Source organism: Pleurodeles waltl, chromosome 5 (assembly GCF_031143425.1).
Source record: "Pleurodeles waltl isolate 20211129_DDA chromosome 5, aPleWal1.hap1.20221129, whole genome shotgun sequence".
Taxonomy (NCBI): domain Eukaryota; kingdom Metazoa; phylum Chordata; class Amphibia; order Caudata; family Salamandridae; genus Pleurodeles; species Pleurodeles waltl.
In genome coordinates this window covers 723,846,795-723,861,710 of record NC_090444.1, presented here as the reverse complement: position 1 = coordinate 723,861,710, position 14,916 = coordinate 723,846,795, and the positions used below count along the sequence as shown (strand labels likewise).

At 46.9% G+C, this 14,916-nt stretch overlaps 1 protein-coding gene across 1 annotated transcript in view; it reads right to left on the bottom strand.

Moving 5' to 3' along the window:
• The window catches only part of SRD5A2 (steroid 5 alpha-reductase 2), a 606,456-nt gene extending 592,565 nt beyond the window's left edge, over window positions 1–13,891 (bottom strand). The window contains exon 1 of the mRNA XM_069234684.1: window positions 13,496–13,891. Within this exon, the coding sequence (XP_069090785.1) occupies window positions 13,496–13,776 (281 nt within the window). The 5' untranslated portion in view covers window positions 13,777–13,891. The remainder of the gene's footprint in view (window positions 1–13,495) is intronic.
• Between the last annotated feature and the right edge of the window lie 1,025 nt (window positions 13,892–14,916).

Genomic DNA, 14,916 nt, shown 5'->3' with positions numbered 1-14,916 from the left:
TAGAGTTCCTCCAAATGATTGAGCAATGTGGAGACCTGCGTTTTAATAGTAGAGACGTTGTCTTCAATGGTGGAGATCCTGGATTCAGTTATACACGCAGTGGCGTTGCAGAGATCTTGGTGCAGCAACACTACGTCCATTCTCACTTCACCGATCTTTGCCTCCACTGCTGTCTGCAACATCTGGATTGCTAGAAAGATCACAGTGAGGTCAGCAGATGGAGGCTCAGACTGACTACCAGTAGAGGGGCCTGGTTGGCAGCCAGGAGATCCAGTCATGAATTAGTTGAGATCCTAGATTCAGTTTTAGTTATACACACAGTGGCGTTGTGGAGATCTTGGTACAGCAATGCTACATCCATCCTCATTTCGACAATCTTTCTCTCCAGTGGGCCTGGTTGGCTGCCAGTAGGTCTGGTCGTAAACTGATCCATGCACATTTGAGATGTGGTAGACCGGGTATGTCTATCTTTACCAATCGCTGCGGTGGTTCAAACCAGTCATGTTTCTCGTTCCTGGAGAAAGGGAAAACCCCCCTGTCACAAGGGTATATCAATCTAAGCAGCCGACTCTGATGCCAATAAGAGGTTTGCCCAGGAGGATTAAGTCGGAATCTTAGACGTAAGCAGCAACCAGTTAAAACACAAGGACTTCCCCTGCCAAGTATGGCAGTGCCCTTCCAGAGAAGGTCCGAAGCTCCAGGGGGAGGACCAGTAGGTATTACAACAGCTACATGCACCGTCAATGGAATTTGGACACAATGGAGCACCCACCACAGCCTTTTCTCACCAGTTCACTCCTCCAGTCAGGTCCCAGAAGGCCCCTGCTGTGTGCCGTGAGGGTGACCAGGATGGCCAATATGCCCTCAGTTTCTCCTCAAGCTTGTGCACCCAGAGTTTGTAATTGTCACCGAGGGGGCACTCATGAATCAATAAATGAGCAGGAGGTTTGTCTCTGGGTCACCCGCCCAACAGGCCATCAGTGGGAACTGAGGGTCAGCAAGGGATCCCGGGTGTTAAGAATAGGCCTTACCATGAAGGGACTGAGGGTGGAATGGATGATCAGGCAATCTATGGGGCCGTCGCCCCTCCCCACTGGGCCCCAGGTATACAGTGCATCAGAGTGCCGATGGTCTCTCCATGTGTTAGCAATTGTAGTGGTCCCATGTACTAGTCCCTTCCCAATGGCCTCCCCTCACCCCAAGTAGGTAAAACTTCACTGGTACAAGAGGGAGTTTCCACAGTCAGTGTCATCTCTCCCTGCCGGTCCGAGGGTTTGCTCTGTGCAGGAATGTACTGGGCAGCTGAACAGAGCTCCCTCATTATGATTGGCGCCTAGAAAGTGCAGACACCCACAGAGAGTCAGTCTCCCCTCTCCACCCGGGCCTGCACCCAGCCACATGGATCCCCCAGGGGGTGGACTGGGTGTCGCTCCAATGGCAAAACATGGTCCTGATCCAGGGTCTGGGCAGCTCCTCCTGCTACCACACAAAGCGGTGCAGGGCACCTCCCTTCCAGGCTCACAGGCAAACGTATACCATGCAGGCTAGTTACTATTGAGGCCCCTCCACCTCCAAGTGAGGCCCGCGCCCCCGGTTTTATGTGCCCCAGCAGCACAGTCCAGCCTCGGGTGTAGCATCCTCCCTCTGGCCTCTAATCCGGCCATGTCCAGTGCAGCCGGGCCAGGCAACGGCGATTTCTCCTGCAAAGTCGTACCTTGCGGCCTTTTGCCCCCGGTTGCTCGACAGGTCTCTGCTCCACCACTCACTGCAAGCGAGTTCCAGAATAGTAAAAAGGTGTGTCTATACTGTTGATGCGGCAGGGTGCATTTCAGGATGACCGATGACGCCCTATGGAGCGGATTTCAGTTGGATATTAGGGGTTTCCAAGCAGGGCTCTAGAAACAGACAAATGTACAAGAAGCACAACACTCCAGGAATAAATGGCCATAGCTCTTAAGGTATTGGCTAACATTCATGTGGCTCGTCATCTACCTAGTTTACTATGCTTCATCAGTGGGCTCCACCTCTAGCACTGGAAAACATTTGAGAATACTACTCTTTCCTGGTTATGTAGTCTTCTAACTATGGGTTGCCTACATTGAGAGAGATGAAGTCCCTTGTGGTAAAATTCATGTTCAATGTCACAATATTAAAAAAGCAGGTCCTGCTTCTTTTGTCTGTAGACGTGTTTCAAAGCCTGAATATTTCCTCTCCAGAGTCAATCAACTTCCTCAGGCCTGTTAGTTACAATATTGTGTATCAATATTGTGGAACAGTCCTAGTTTAAAAGGGCATGTTAAGAAAGTGCATTTCATATATCCTTTGTTTTTTATAAGATGGTCAATAGCAATGGAAACATACCTTCTTCATAGAAGAGGCACCTCTAGGACAGAAAGATGGCATGTAGGTACAACTTGGGCAGTAGCAACCTAAGCTTTCCTCATCACATAACACTTACATACCAATCAGGAAGTAGTAGAGCAAGCTTTCATCACAGAACAGGCACAGCATGGCAGTAGAAAAGCAAGCTTCTATCTCTCAGAAGGAAGAAAATGTAGTCTTCTATTCACTGCATAACAGATCCACAAGGCAGACTAGCACAAGCTTTCATTGCTCACTGAACATATGAGTTTAAAGAATGAGTGACATTCACGTTGTAGACAGATCTCGTGAGTGGGTGCTTAACTTATTGAGAAAACTGTATAGACGGATAAATGAGTGAAAACATGAGTTTTGACACTATTGTCACTTAGGGGATATTCCACATCAGCATCCTGATAGTCTTGCTGCTGTCACTCAGGGACTTGTCGCAGTAGTCACTGCTTTAACTACTGTTGTGATATCCTGCAATCTTGCTGCTGTCAGTTCCTTTAGGTCCAACTACTGTTTTCACATATAGATTTGACAATGAACCTTAGACTTCAAAGTCTGGGTCCTTCCTATATCAATACAGACTCTTTTTGTACTTGTTGTGTGAAAGGGAATGGAGGGATAGCCATGTGCCCAGTATGTCCACTTACAGACAAAATGGCAAAAAACACACAAATATCTTCTTTTGTTCTCCCAAACCCTTGCCACTATGTCTCTATGTTTCCCCTTCTCTCAGTAAGACATTCACATTTCCTCTCTCTCTCTCTCTCTCTCTCTCTCTTACTCACTATTCAGCCTCTACTTCTACCCATTCTCTCTTGTCCTCACTTTTCTATTTTCCCTTTTCTTCCTCTCTCTTCTCAGCCTTTTTTATGATTTGCCTCATTTCACCTTCACGTGTATGTTGATCCTTTTTTCTTAGCCTCAACTCCATCACATTTTTCATTCACACCTGACTCTAACTCGTACTCTTCCGTCCCAGAGTAAGATATTATGCATACATTCTGTCACACTTGTTCCATTTTTCCCATGCCACGCACTCATTCCTTCAATCTTTCACCTATCACCTGGCTTAGCTCTATGCTAATATTTCTTCAGCACCACCCAGGGCCAGCATAAGGATATTTTCCATCTTAGTTCAAGGTACATTTATTTGTGCCATCCACTGTTATCAGTCATGATAATTTGCTGGTTGTATTGCTAATATTACAGACCCGGCTGGTGCCAGCATAAGTATCCACCTAATATACTCTTTGGCTAAAATTGCCCCTGTTTCCTGCTGTTGCTCACACCATTCTCTTTTCTCACAGCTGCTCTCATGAACCCTTTATCAATGATCCTCATCTTAAATGCATGATCATCACACTTCCTTATCTAACCATTCACCCTCGCTCCTTTCTCCGTTCTATCCCACACATTTCTGTTATTCACCTCTTGCTGTAAATTACTTAATACTGTTCTATCTCTATCTTCTCACTTCCCTCAAGCTCACCACACACAATATGGTGAAGGCCCAGGGGAACAAAGAGACTCGGAGGAGCTAGAGGAGCACCCTTGCTGAGGGTCCAGTAGGCTTCATCCAAACCCCTAATGGCACCCCCCTTCCCACCAGAGAAGGGAAGTGAAACTGCGCGAAAGGCCCAATAGAAAAGCTAACAGTAGTGAAGGCAGCTATTGAGGGGATTGGGTGTGCCATTCAAAATAGGAGATAGCTGAGAAGCAAGGGGCCAATAAAGAAAGGTGTAACTGAGGCAACAGGTACTGCAGCTGCCACCAGGACCTGACTGCTGTGCCATGCCACCCCTGCCCCAAGCTGAGGAGCTGAAGATCTTTGCAATACAAGCAGAGTGATGTGAAGGTGTGGAACCCAGGAAAGAAACAAGGGAAGGAGCAGGCACTTCTTGTACCTGTGGCCTGCCGAGGTCAGGCTGGTGAAGCGGTGGAGAAGGACAGCATCAGAGTAGGCCAGGAGGTTTGCCTACAACAGAGAAGGTGACACAACCTCCAGCAGTGCTGTGGCTTAGTTGCTAAAATCCCCTGGATAGCAAGAAGGCAGTCCTGAATTCAACTCCCCTCAGCTGCTTAAGCTCTTTTATAGAGTGTGGGCCTGGAATGAGCTGCACATAGGTCATCCTCAGACAGAGAGGAGCAGAAGCCAGATCAACACGGCACCTCCCTGCCTCAGGTACAGTGCCCTAAAACCCTGAAAGAAGAAACAAAGGTAGACATATGTGGAAAGATCTGCAGACCCTGTTGAGCCAGTTTGAAAGATACAGAAAGGGAGCCAGTGGAACACTGGCAGGCACCTGGCAGGAAGGAGCAAGAGGGTAGAAGCAGTTCCCTCTTCCTCTTGAATTGATAAATGGGACTCAGGGGAGCAGTGAGGAGTGCTCTGTGGGTAGAAAGAAACAGAAGGAAGCAAGTCAAGAAGTGTTGCCCCACACCCTTGAAGAGTATCACTGGAAAGGCACAGGAGTGCGGTGGGTGGGGAAGAATCATTGACGCTCACTGACAGCTACATAGAGCATCCCTTGTAGCTGCATGTTTATGGTGTAAGACACCGAATCTGAAGATTACAATTGTAATCATCTTGTTTCCATGGTCAGGCATCTACTTGAAGGCTGGTTAATTTCCAAAAGTGAAATAAGTAAAGAGTCTTTACTGCTGGGAGCAATAGGGAGAATTACCTATGGAGGCATAAGTGTAAGACACTGGTGACAATGCGCCCGAAGACAGCACAGAAGGGGGCAACATGACAAAGCAGAGGGATTGTTTGGGGGTCAAGCAACGTGACCTCTGTGTCAATGGCAGAAGGACAAACCCAGAGCACCACTTCATAGTAGAGGTAGGTGACACTGCCCCAGGTAAGGGAGAAATGGCTAAAAGTCTGGCAAACGTGGCTCTGCCAGCACAGAAAACAATAAGTAGGGCAACCAGCACCTGGCAGTAAGGCCAAAACTAAAGGCCTGGGAGAGGCTATCGCCAGAGCCAACTGTGATGAGCTACACAGGTACAAAGAAAAGGCCATCAGTCAAACTACCTACAAAGAAGATGTACCAGGACAAGGAAATAGAGGATATCCTGGAAGTGGTGAGGAAAGGAATGATTGATGTAGCAACTGCTGTGAAGAGCATAGGGACAGTCAGAAAGTGAGGCAGAGGTGGCCCAGGAACCTGAGAAGACAAGGAAGAATGAGGACAGAAGAACTGCAGCAGGCAAAAGGCTCAGAAGGGCAAGGAAGACCTAGGACGATGCGAGCCCTCACACCTGGCAGATGGGACTAGCACAGTTGAAGTGAGGTGGGAGGGCCACCTCAGAACCTCTAGGATGAAGAAGGAGATAGATTATGGGAATATGAGGGGGATGACTGTGCTGCAGCTGTTGCAAGGGAGTGCAGTGGCAACGCGAGAACAAGAGCAGGACATGCATTCGGTCAAGTGGGGGAGGTCGATCCAGCAGCAGCCTTGGCAGACAGCACAGCCGTGGCACAACCTGCCACAGGTCACACCTCATATTAGGGAGAATGGTGGATGGCTGATCAGACAGTATTGGCAAGGAAGGACACAACTGGTACAACGGTGGAGAGGTCTACCTTGATGGGGAAGCACCAACAAGCATGGTCAATACAAGGGTGTGGCCCACATAGCAGGCAAATCCACTTACACTGGGTACGAGATGGGACAATCAGGCTGGCAGCTGGATCAGAGCTCAGCATTGAATACAGTTATACTAGGATGCACACCACAGAATGGGCAAGGGGCAACCTTACAGTAAGAACCGGGTTTAGGCTGCACAAATGGGATACACATAAGAAGGGCAGTGAGGCAGAGGGTATCAAAGAGGTGACATACTAAAGCAAGCAGTCGGGTCAGATCCTAGCACTGCTAGAGCAGGCTAGCAGGTTCCCCCTCCAGACCTCTAAGGTCAGCCCTAAAGGCTTATAAGGTAGGGTTATGCGGCAAACAGCATGATATTTCAAATGTAAGGCATATGGGTTTAATTTTTACATGTCCTGGCAACGAAAAATTCCTAAAGTTGTTTTTCATTACTGTAAGGCTATATCTCCCAAACACTAACACTGAGTTATCTTACTACATTGAATACGTGCTAACTTCAGTTTGCAATCAGATATACAAATGCTGTTTACACTCAAATTAATTTTAATTTAAAATCCTCTTTATTGGTAAATGTAGGAAATTGGGCTATTAGTTGTGTGGTCTGCACAAACAATAGGTCCACAATTGTCCTTACTGGAAATCAAGCATCCCATGGTAGAGCTTGACTCTCTCAGAGTAGTGAGTCAGAGCAGTTCATGGGCTACTCAGGGGAGAAGGTGTGGACTAGTAATCTCCATCTGCTAGCACACATTAATAACACTGAATAAATGATTGTTCAGTCAGCACCTTTTCTTTAGACATTTACACACATACTACGAAAAACTATGCAATAATTTACAGATATGTACATTGGCAGATGGAAAACACCATGTATGATATTGTGTAATTCTCTAAAGGGGTAACACAAACACAAGTGAAATGTTGGTTTTGTCCAGGTTTACGAGCAACAGACCACTTGTTAAAATCAGCTTTTCGTACTTAAATGCAATTAATAAACATAATGCTTGAGCATGAATGCACTTATTAATTCTGATGAAACATATATACTGTGAGCAGAAATCATTGACCTCATTATGGTGAACCAATAAAGCATTTAAAATGAGTAAACATGTTATCTGTGTGCTTTTTATATATTTCTAACCATCATTTATAAAAGCAGCTCCTAGAGGGTGTCACATTGTAATGGTTGCATTGCAACCATACATTTGACTCCTAGAAGGCGCTTCAATACATATATTGGCCCTCATTCTGACCTTGGCGGGCGGCGGAGGCCGCCCGCCAAAGTCCCGCCGTCAGGTTACCGTTCCGCGGTCGAAAGACCGCGGCGGTAATTCTGACTTTCCCGCTGGGCTGGCGGGCGGTCGCCTTCAGACCGCCAGCCAGCCCAGCGGGAAAGAGGCTTCCACGATGAAGCCGGCTCGGAATCGAGCCGGCGGAGTGGAAGCTGTGCGACGGGTGCAGTTGCACCCGTCGCGTATTTCACTGTCTGCGCAGCAGACAGTGAAATACATGTAGGGGCCCTCTTACGGGGGCCCCTGCAATGCCCATGCCAGTGGCATGGGCACTGCAGGGGCCCCCAGGGGCCCCGCGACCCCCCCTACCGCCATCCGGATCTCGGCGGTCCGACCGCCGGGATCTGGATGGCAGTAGGGGTGGTCGGAATCCCCGCGGCGGTGCAGCAAGCTGCGCCGCCGCGGAGGATTCAATGGGGCTGCGGTACACTGGCGGGACCCCGCCAGTGGTGCCGGTCCGACCGCGGCTTTACCGCCGCGGTCGGAATCCCCATTGGAGCACCGCCGGCCTGTCGGCGGTGCTCCCGCGGTCCTCCGCCCTGGCGGTCAAAGACCGCCAGGGTCAGAATGACCACCATTGTCTTTAACCACTTTTAGGCCTTTCAGACAATCATACACATAGTCCCTAGAGAGTATAGCACTCCCAGCTGTAAAGCAAAAAGCTCCAGCCTTGGGAGTTTTTGAAAACGTAAGGAAAATCCTGTGGTGGTGATTATTTTTGGGGCCCCTTCCAACTTAGGGAGGGGACTCCTGAATTCCTCAGTGGGAAAAAGCTGTGTCTTCCTGACTCCGTTGGTGGTGGCCCCCTTGTTCTGGGGCTAAGACAATGGGAGAAACAGCCACAAATAGTGAATAAAGTGCCAGTTTACTGGTGGTAAACATGCACAGTTCATTTGCCATGTGGTTACTGTGAGAGAGACACCGGTAATGAGACCCACCCAGAGTAAAAAGTCAAAAACCAGGTGATCAAAAAAGCAAATAAATCTGGCCGTACTGAATGGGCAGACCCAATTGCAACACTAAAGCTGGATTTTTATTTACAATTTAGAATGTCCCTTTTAGAAAGTTGGAATTTTTCCATCTAAACCAAATGTGCCTTTTGACAGTTTCCTTGGTCACATGACTGTGAATGGCTCTTGAGTCAGGTTTTGTGGATTCCTTCCAGACATGGGGACAAAAGGGTAGAATGGATTTGCTTTAACCCCAGGCTCTCCAGCATGACTCCATGGTATGCTGGATGACCATTTTGAGCTCCAGGGACACAACAAGCTTCCAGATGCCTTCCTTCAACTACCCATCTGACCTGCTCCAGTTGGACCTTCCTGGACCTGCCTAAGCCCTGCTGTTGACCTCTGCTGGAGTGAGTCCTGATCCTTTAGAGGTACTCCCCAGGGCAGGACCCTTGGCTGGCAGCAGAGTGTACTTCTCCTGAAAGAATGGTGATGATACCAACACTTTGGCCTCCTTGCGACTGCAAAGTTATCTCTGTGTGCTGAGAATTCACCACCAGCAGCGACCGCCAATGCGAAGCTCCTGTGGGATCTGCTCTTTCCGCCAACAGCAACTGTCCACAACATCATCAACCATCCATGTTGACTACCAACACGAAGCTCCAGGGATTCCTGATCTTCTCGACAAAAGCAACAGCTCACGTCGACTGTCAACTTGAATTTCCAGTGGTGACTGGCTTTTTATGATACAGAACTAATTGTCTGCGATATCTAACATTGCTCCTCTCACTAATAATAGTTTCCTTGCAGCCAGCGTGAATGGCAGCTCTTCATAATGATTTGATAATATAATTCTTCAACAAGACAAACGTGGTCCCTGTATACAAACTGCTCTCCATCAATGTTGGCCTGAACTTGTGACAGTATCTGTGGAGGGAGTTGCACAACAGAGGAAAGCAGGCACTCAAAGGAGGAAGTGGGTAAGGACCCCCCCCCCTCTAAAGGATGGTAGGCGAAGGAGCAACCCCCATCACAGGCACTCAAGGAAAGGGGGATTATATTGCCAGGGAGAGGGAAGCAGTCAAGGTGAAGTGACAGTGAAAGGGGCACAAGGACCAAGAAAAGCAGAAATTCCAATGTCGGTGGCTATCACAAGGCACTGAAATGGTTACCAAAGGAAGGAAGAAGCACAGAAACTGATATAGGGCTTTCAGCAGGGCCTTGCCATGGCATACAAGGGAACATTCAGTTCCACACAGTGCAGGAATCTGAACTCAACCAGGGGCAACCCAGAGATGGTGAGGCACACAAATGAGAAGGAGTTGAAACTGGACAGAGAAAAGGGGCCATTTGCTGTGATTCTGTTTAAAGAACTCACAATAACTTATTTGGGACTAACGCCATTCTGGGTAATACACTAATACACCATCTCTGTTATCCTGAGGAAGGATAAGTAAATCTTGCAACAGATTTCAAACAATGATCAGTTAAATAAACAAGAATAGATGATGCGGCTGACCTTGTAAGGCTGATGAGAAAGCTGGCTAAGGTGGACATGGAATCAGCATTTCTCCCCCAGACAGTTCACCTTAATAGCTTCAATCTGCTGGGTTTCTAATTTAAAGGGCAATACTACTAGAGTCAATGCCTCTCAATAGGTTTTTCAGTGTTTTTCTCACACGTTGAATTGTTTATCATGTTTGTAAAATGGGTGGTACACAGGCAAACTAGCTGGGTAGGATGAGTACTTGCGCTTAGGTCCTCAGAATGCATGTTTGAATATAGGACTTGCACTACATGGTTAATTCATAGTTAGTACTCCCTCCCTGTATATTAGTGATAGATGCTGTCTAGGACTTAATGGACTTTGGCTGAGAAGGGCTGATACTCTGCCTTTCAGATGTAAGAAGGTCAGGTATTCAGTGTCTGCAAGGACCTGCCCATTTAAAGCCCTGATCATCAGGCAATGATAGTCTTTGCTCCTAAATATGGAGGCCATTGCGACAGGACTCAGGATGAGCAGTGTTCTAATTTATCTGTTTGTATATGTGCCACTCCTTTGCTCAGTTGACTTCTAAGAACTCTCAGTTCTCTTACTTGATGACTCTAAGGCAAAGAGAAGATACAGCGAGTCACCCAGGCTAAGGTTACACAATGCGCTCAGTAGGAAACCTGAAACTGAAATAAGGGTTTAATTTAGAACTCCTTTGATAGAAGAGTAGCTTGCTCTTCTCAGAAGCAAGAGATACTCTGACATAGTGACTGCCTACACAGATGAGAATGTATCGCTTGCCATTCCATCTCTGCTTGGTTGGCGGTTGTGGGGAACATGCCAGGAAACATAAAATAAGAAAAAAAACTTAGATAAGCGACCCCACCATCTCAGCATTATCCAGAGAGTTCACATGAAGCATCTTCACCCTCAGCACCCAGTGCTGATTCCCAAAGCTGGTTTCATATTTTGGGCATAGCGCAGCCCACCGCAGTACCTCATGGGGCGCTATCGCCCCTATCTTTCTATGGCACCCTCACTGACAATTTTTTTTCCCAGTTTTATACAGCACAAGCTCACCCAAATGTCTTTACACAAGCACCATTAACCAAGCACCAATAAAAGTTTACTGCAAGCACCATGAGGCAAGCGGATCCTGTGACGACTTCTGCCACAGCGCACACCGCCCAATATGTCCTTATCTGTTACCCAAGGAAACGATAAGAAACAATACAAAAGTGCATTCCTCTTTTATGCTTGCCATAGCTTCTGGAGGGTGTTTGGGGTGTAAAGCCAGGGTTCTAAGTGGGCGGGATCTGAGGGGCACGATGTGCCCCTACTTTTTTGATTTATTAAAGACTGTTTCCCTAGTTTTTGTAAAAAGATAACCATCCCGGGATGGTTAATTCCAATATTTTAAATACACTTGAACTGAAGTGTCAGTCAGTGCTGTGAAACCGATGACGGCAGACAACTAAAAAGCCAGCAGACGTCTAAAAAGCCCTCCTGCCATGGTGCTGCTGCCTGAAAGAAATGCAAATTTGGGCAACGAGTTAATCTGAAAATGTAAAGGGTAACGCAAATGTAAAGGACACTTGGAAGCCAGTGCTGGCTTTAATTGATCGAATCACTTAAAGCTTTGGATGACAAAGATTTTTTTTTTTGTGGTAGTGCAAGGAGTTAACAACTGAACTGTGAAGCATGTGCTTTTAATTTCATCTGTACTTATGTAGCTCTCACTACCCCTGAAGAGGTGTTCTAGGGAAAGTTATGTAAAAAAAAAATTGCATTACACAGTCTGGGTATTACTCAAATCTATTATTTGGAAGCACCATTTTATCTTAAACCTTTTTATTAATTTTGTAGCAGTTTATATCATACTGTGTATAATACATGTTTAAAATAATGACTGACGTCCACGTAGGCTCTGACCTCCTAGCACTATAAATACACAAGTCACTATTCTCCAATGCACTAGCCATGATTCAGTTCTGTGGCCCTCCAGTCATGCACAGACCTCTGCAGTGCATTACCTAACAGAGGTTTCATAATGTACTTTAGCGCATTTCCCACTGAGAAGCAACCTTGTTTTATTTATTTTTCATTTAAGCTGTGTGTTATTTTAAATATAGCTACCTGACTGTGAAAAACCATAAAAAGTACAGAATATTTATTTTTTAGCCATACCTTTGAGCCCGTCCCCACACTCACTGACCACGCCCCATTGCATGCAGCATCACAGTTCCCATACTTTTTTTAATGCACTTCGACCACTGGTCACACCTCCCCTAATGTCTTTTTTTTAAATAGTTGGGAACAGGAGCTTTATGTCTGGTACGGGGGGGGGGGGGGTGGTGTCTGTCAAATTTCACATGGAATGTGCAAATACTCACTCATACAAAAACACACACACTCGCCCAGGAGCGGATCGCGTGGCTGGGGCAGGGCAGCGACGGGGCACAGGAAAAAAATAACGAAACAATAGTTATTTTTTTTTTTTAAACTTACCTCTGCTCCTGCGCACTACTCCTCTCACGTCGCTGCTGCAGGGACAGGCTCCCAGCCTGTCCTGTGCCAATCCTGATGCTGCTCAAAGCCGCGTCAGGATTGGCTGGGAACGCCCTGGCTGGGCGCAACCAGGCAGACTGGGAGCCTGTGCAGGCTCTCTCCAGCCCAGGAGAGAGCCTACAGCGCATGTGTGTTTGGCCAGCCTGAGACGGCCAGCCAAACACACATGTGCTCTGAGTTTATTATCCTTTCCGTGTAAAAGGATTTGCATCAGTTGCAGCTGGCGGGGGAGTGCTCCTCCGCCCATACGGAGGAGCAGCGCCTGCACTCGCTTTGGCTTCTTAAAACATGCATATTCTACACAATACAATGTTTCAAATACCCTCACAATCCGCACTGCGTCCTCTTTCCACTGAACATTAACATCCGCTAGTGCTCTACTTCTCCTACAATGACTAAAATGAGATGCAAGGTGGCAACATCCCGCCCCCCAGTCTTACTGACTAAACTACGCCTCTGCTTGCCGTTTTTGGTAAAAGTCTCACAAGACCAGTTGCAAATGGTTTATAAATGGTTTATACTGGTTTATACTGGCTCGTTTTGCTGGAATGCAGTTTTGCACTCTAATGAACGCTATGCAGGCAATTCATTAAATCCACCTTCACCTTGGAACTGATTTTTGGTGTGTAATAGCATCCACTGATTTCAGGGAGTATTTGTCTTTTAACAGTTGCGTTGCACTTGCAAATAGTGCTCATTCTGACTTCTGGTGAAATACACCTATTTATAGAGACTTCGCGTGCCTGGGCTATGAAAGCCTGGTCAGTTCTAGCGCTGCGCTGTGGAATCCTGATGTCAATGCACTGTCAGTATTCCATGATCCCTGGCACCTCCAGGCTAGGGGTACGGCTCCGCGCGTGAGATAAATAGAAACATAACATTGCCTCGTCAAACACGGGCCCCAGCTAGGATTATTGTTGACAAATGGAGACCTATTTTAATCTGAAACTGAAAAAGAGTCGTACATTCAAAAAATGAATACCACACGAAAATGTAAGACTACACAAAACTGAAAGACTACGTAAACGTATATATTAATAAAAATGTCGTTTTTTAAGCTAATCGCGAGTGTAAACCCTAGAAGAGTTGTAGCTGAAAGAAACTGCTTTCGCAAGCTAAGTTGATCGCAACAGTGTGAGGAAAGTGTTTTATTGGTAGGCATGCTGAAGTAGTTTTTACAATCAATGAGTTATTGTCCGTCTTTACCTGTGGAAGTAGTGCCAGCAGAAGGTGAGGAGCAGCAGCCAGCAACCGGGGGAGCCGGGTTGGGGACTGTAGATCACCAGCAGGAAGGGCACTAGGAAGGAGGGCAGCTCCTGCAGGAACCAGCCGCACTTGGCGGGCACCATTATGTACGTGTGCTTGTTGAGCACGTCCACGTGCTTGCCGTAAGTGGCTGGGGTGAACTTCTGGCGGACCAGCAATAGGACGCCTAGCAGACCCAGCGCCGAGCTCATGTACAAATCCAGGTCCCGTGTGCACTGCATATTGCCACCGGCCCCTCAGACTTTCACTAGAGTGTGCACAAGTGACTGTGCCGCACAAGCGGAGATACCGTGCGGAGCCAAGAGGAGGAGCGACGGTTTTGCATTTACAGCCTCCTTCCTGCCTTCGATTTAAAGGCTCCCTCCGCCACCCTCCCCTTTACACACCCCGGGAGTGGCAGCGCGGGGCCGCCCCTCCACCGGTCACGGCGCCCGGCTTCACAGAGCCACGAGGAGAAAGCTAAAAGAAGATAACATAAAACGTTTTACCTCAGTAAGGGTTGAAACCCAGGGGCGAAGGAAACAATACATTTCTGGGGGGGACAGAGACAGCCTAGGGGACTTTCCCATTGACCCTATACAGCCTGCCAGTTTGCGAACTGCAGGCTTCGATAAATGTGCACAATCCTACAGTTTGGACGTGAAATAGGGAGAAAGGAAGGCATTTTGTCACATTTTGAAAATATGTTTCATTGTTATTTACATTCACAAAGTATTTAGACCAAATATGAAAAAAAACATGTTGATTAACCTTGCATCATCATGCACCAAGCAAATACAAGTAGGAGGGAGAAAAGGAAGAACATACCCTTTGTGCTCCGCACTGATCATGCCCCTCCCTCATGGAAATTGAAACCACAATGGAGATATCAATAGCGATCAGGTACAATAATTGTAAACTGTGCTCTGAAACCGTAGTTCTAATAACACTTCTACTCCTCTGTGCGATTTTGAGCAGCTCTGCTCCACTGTAGCGTGGGTGATGTACAGAGTACACGAAAACGAAAAGAACACTTTACATCCAAATTGTAGATTCTTCTTTATTCTAAGGTAAAGATCCACGACAGCAAAAGAAGTCCTGACAAGTCCAGAGCCAGAGTCCAACTGACCTTGATTCTGGAATCTCACCAGCACTCCGATGCTATGTGGAATAGAGAACATAGAATATAGAACACAGACAAAGTAAATGTGACACAAACCAAGTAACATATTACATCATTTCCCCCTTTAAACTAAACAAAACTGACAACAAAAATAAAGCTATAATCTTTTCCTAATCAAAACAATGTAACACAAAATCATTAAACTTGGATGGTATTTTAACCACTCTGTTACTACGGGTACACTTCTCATTAGAACAGT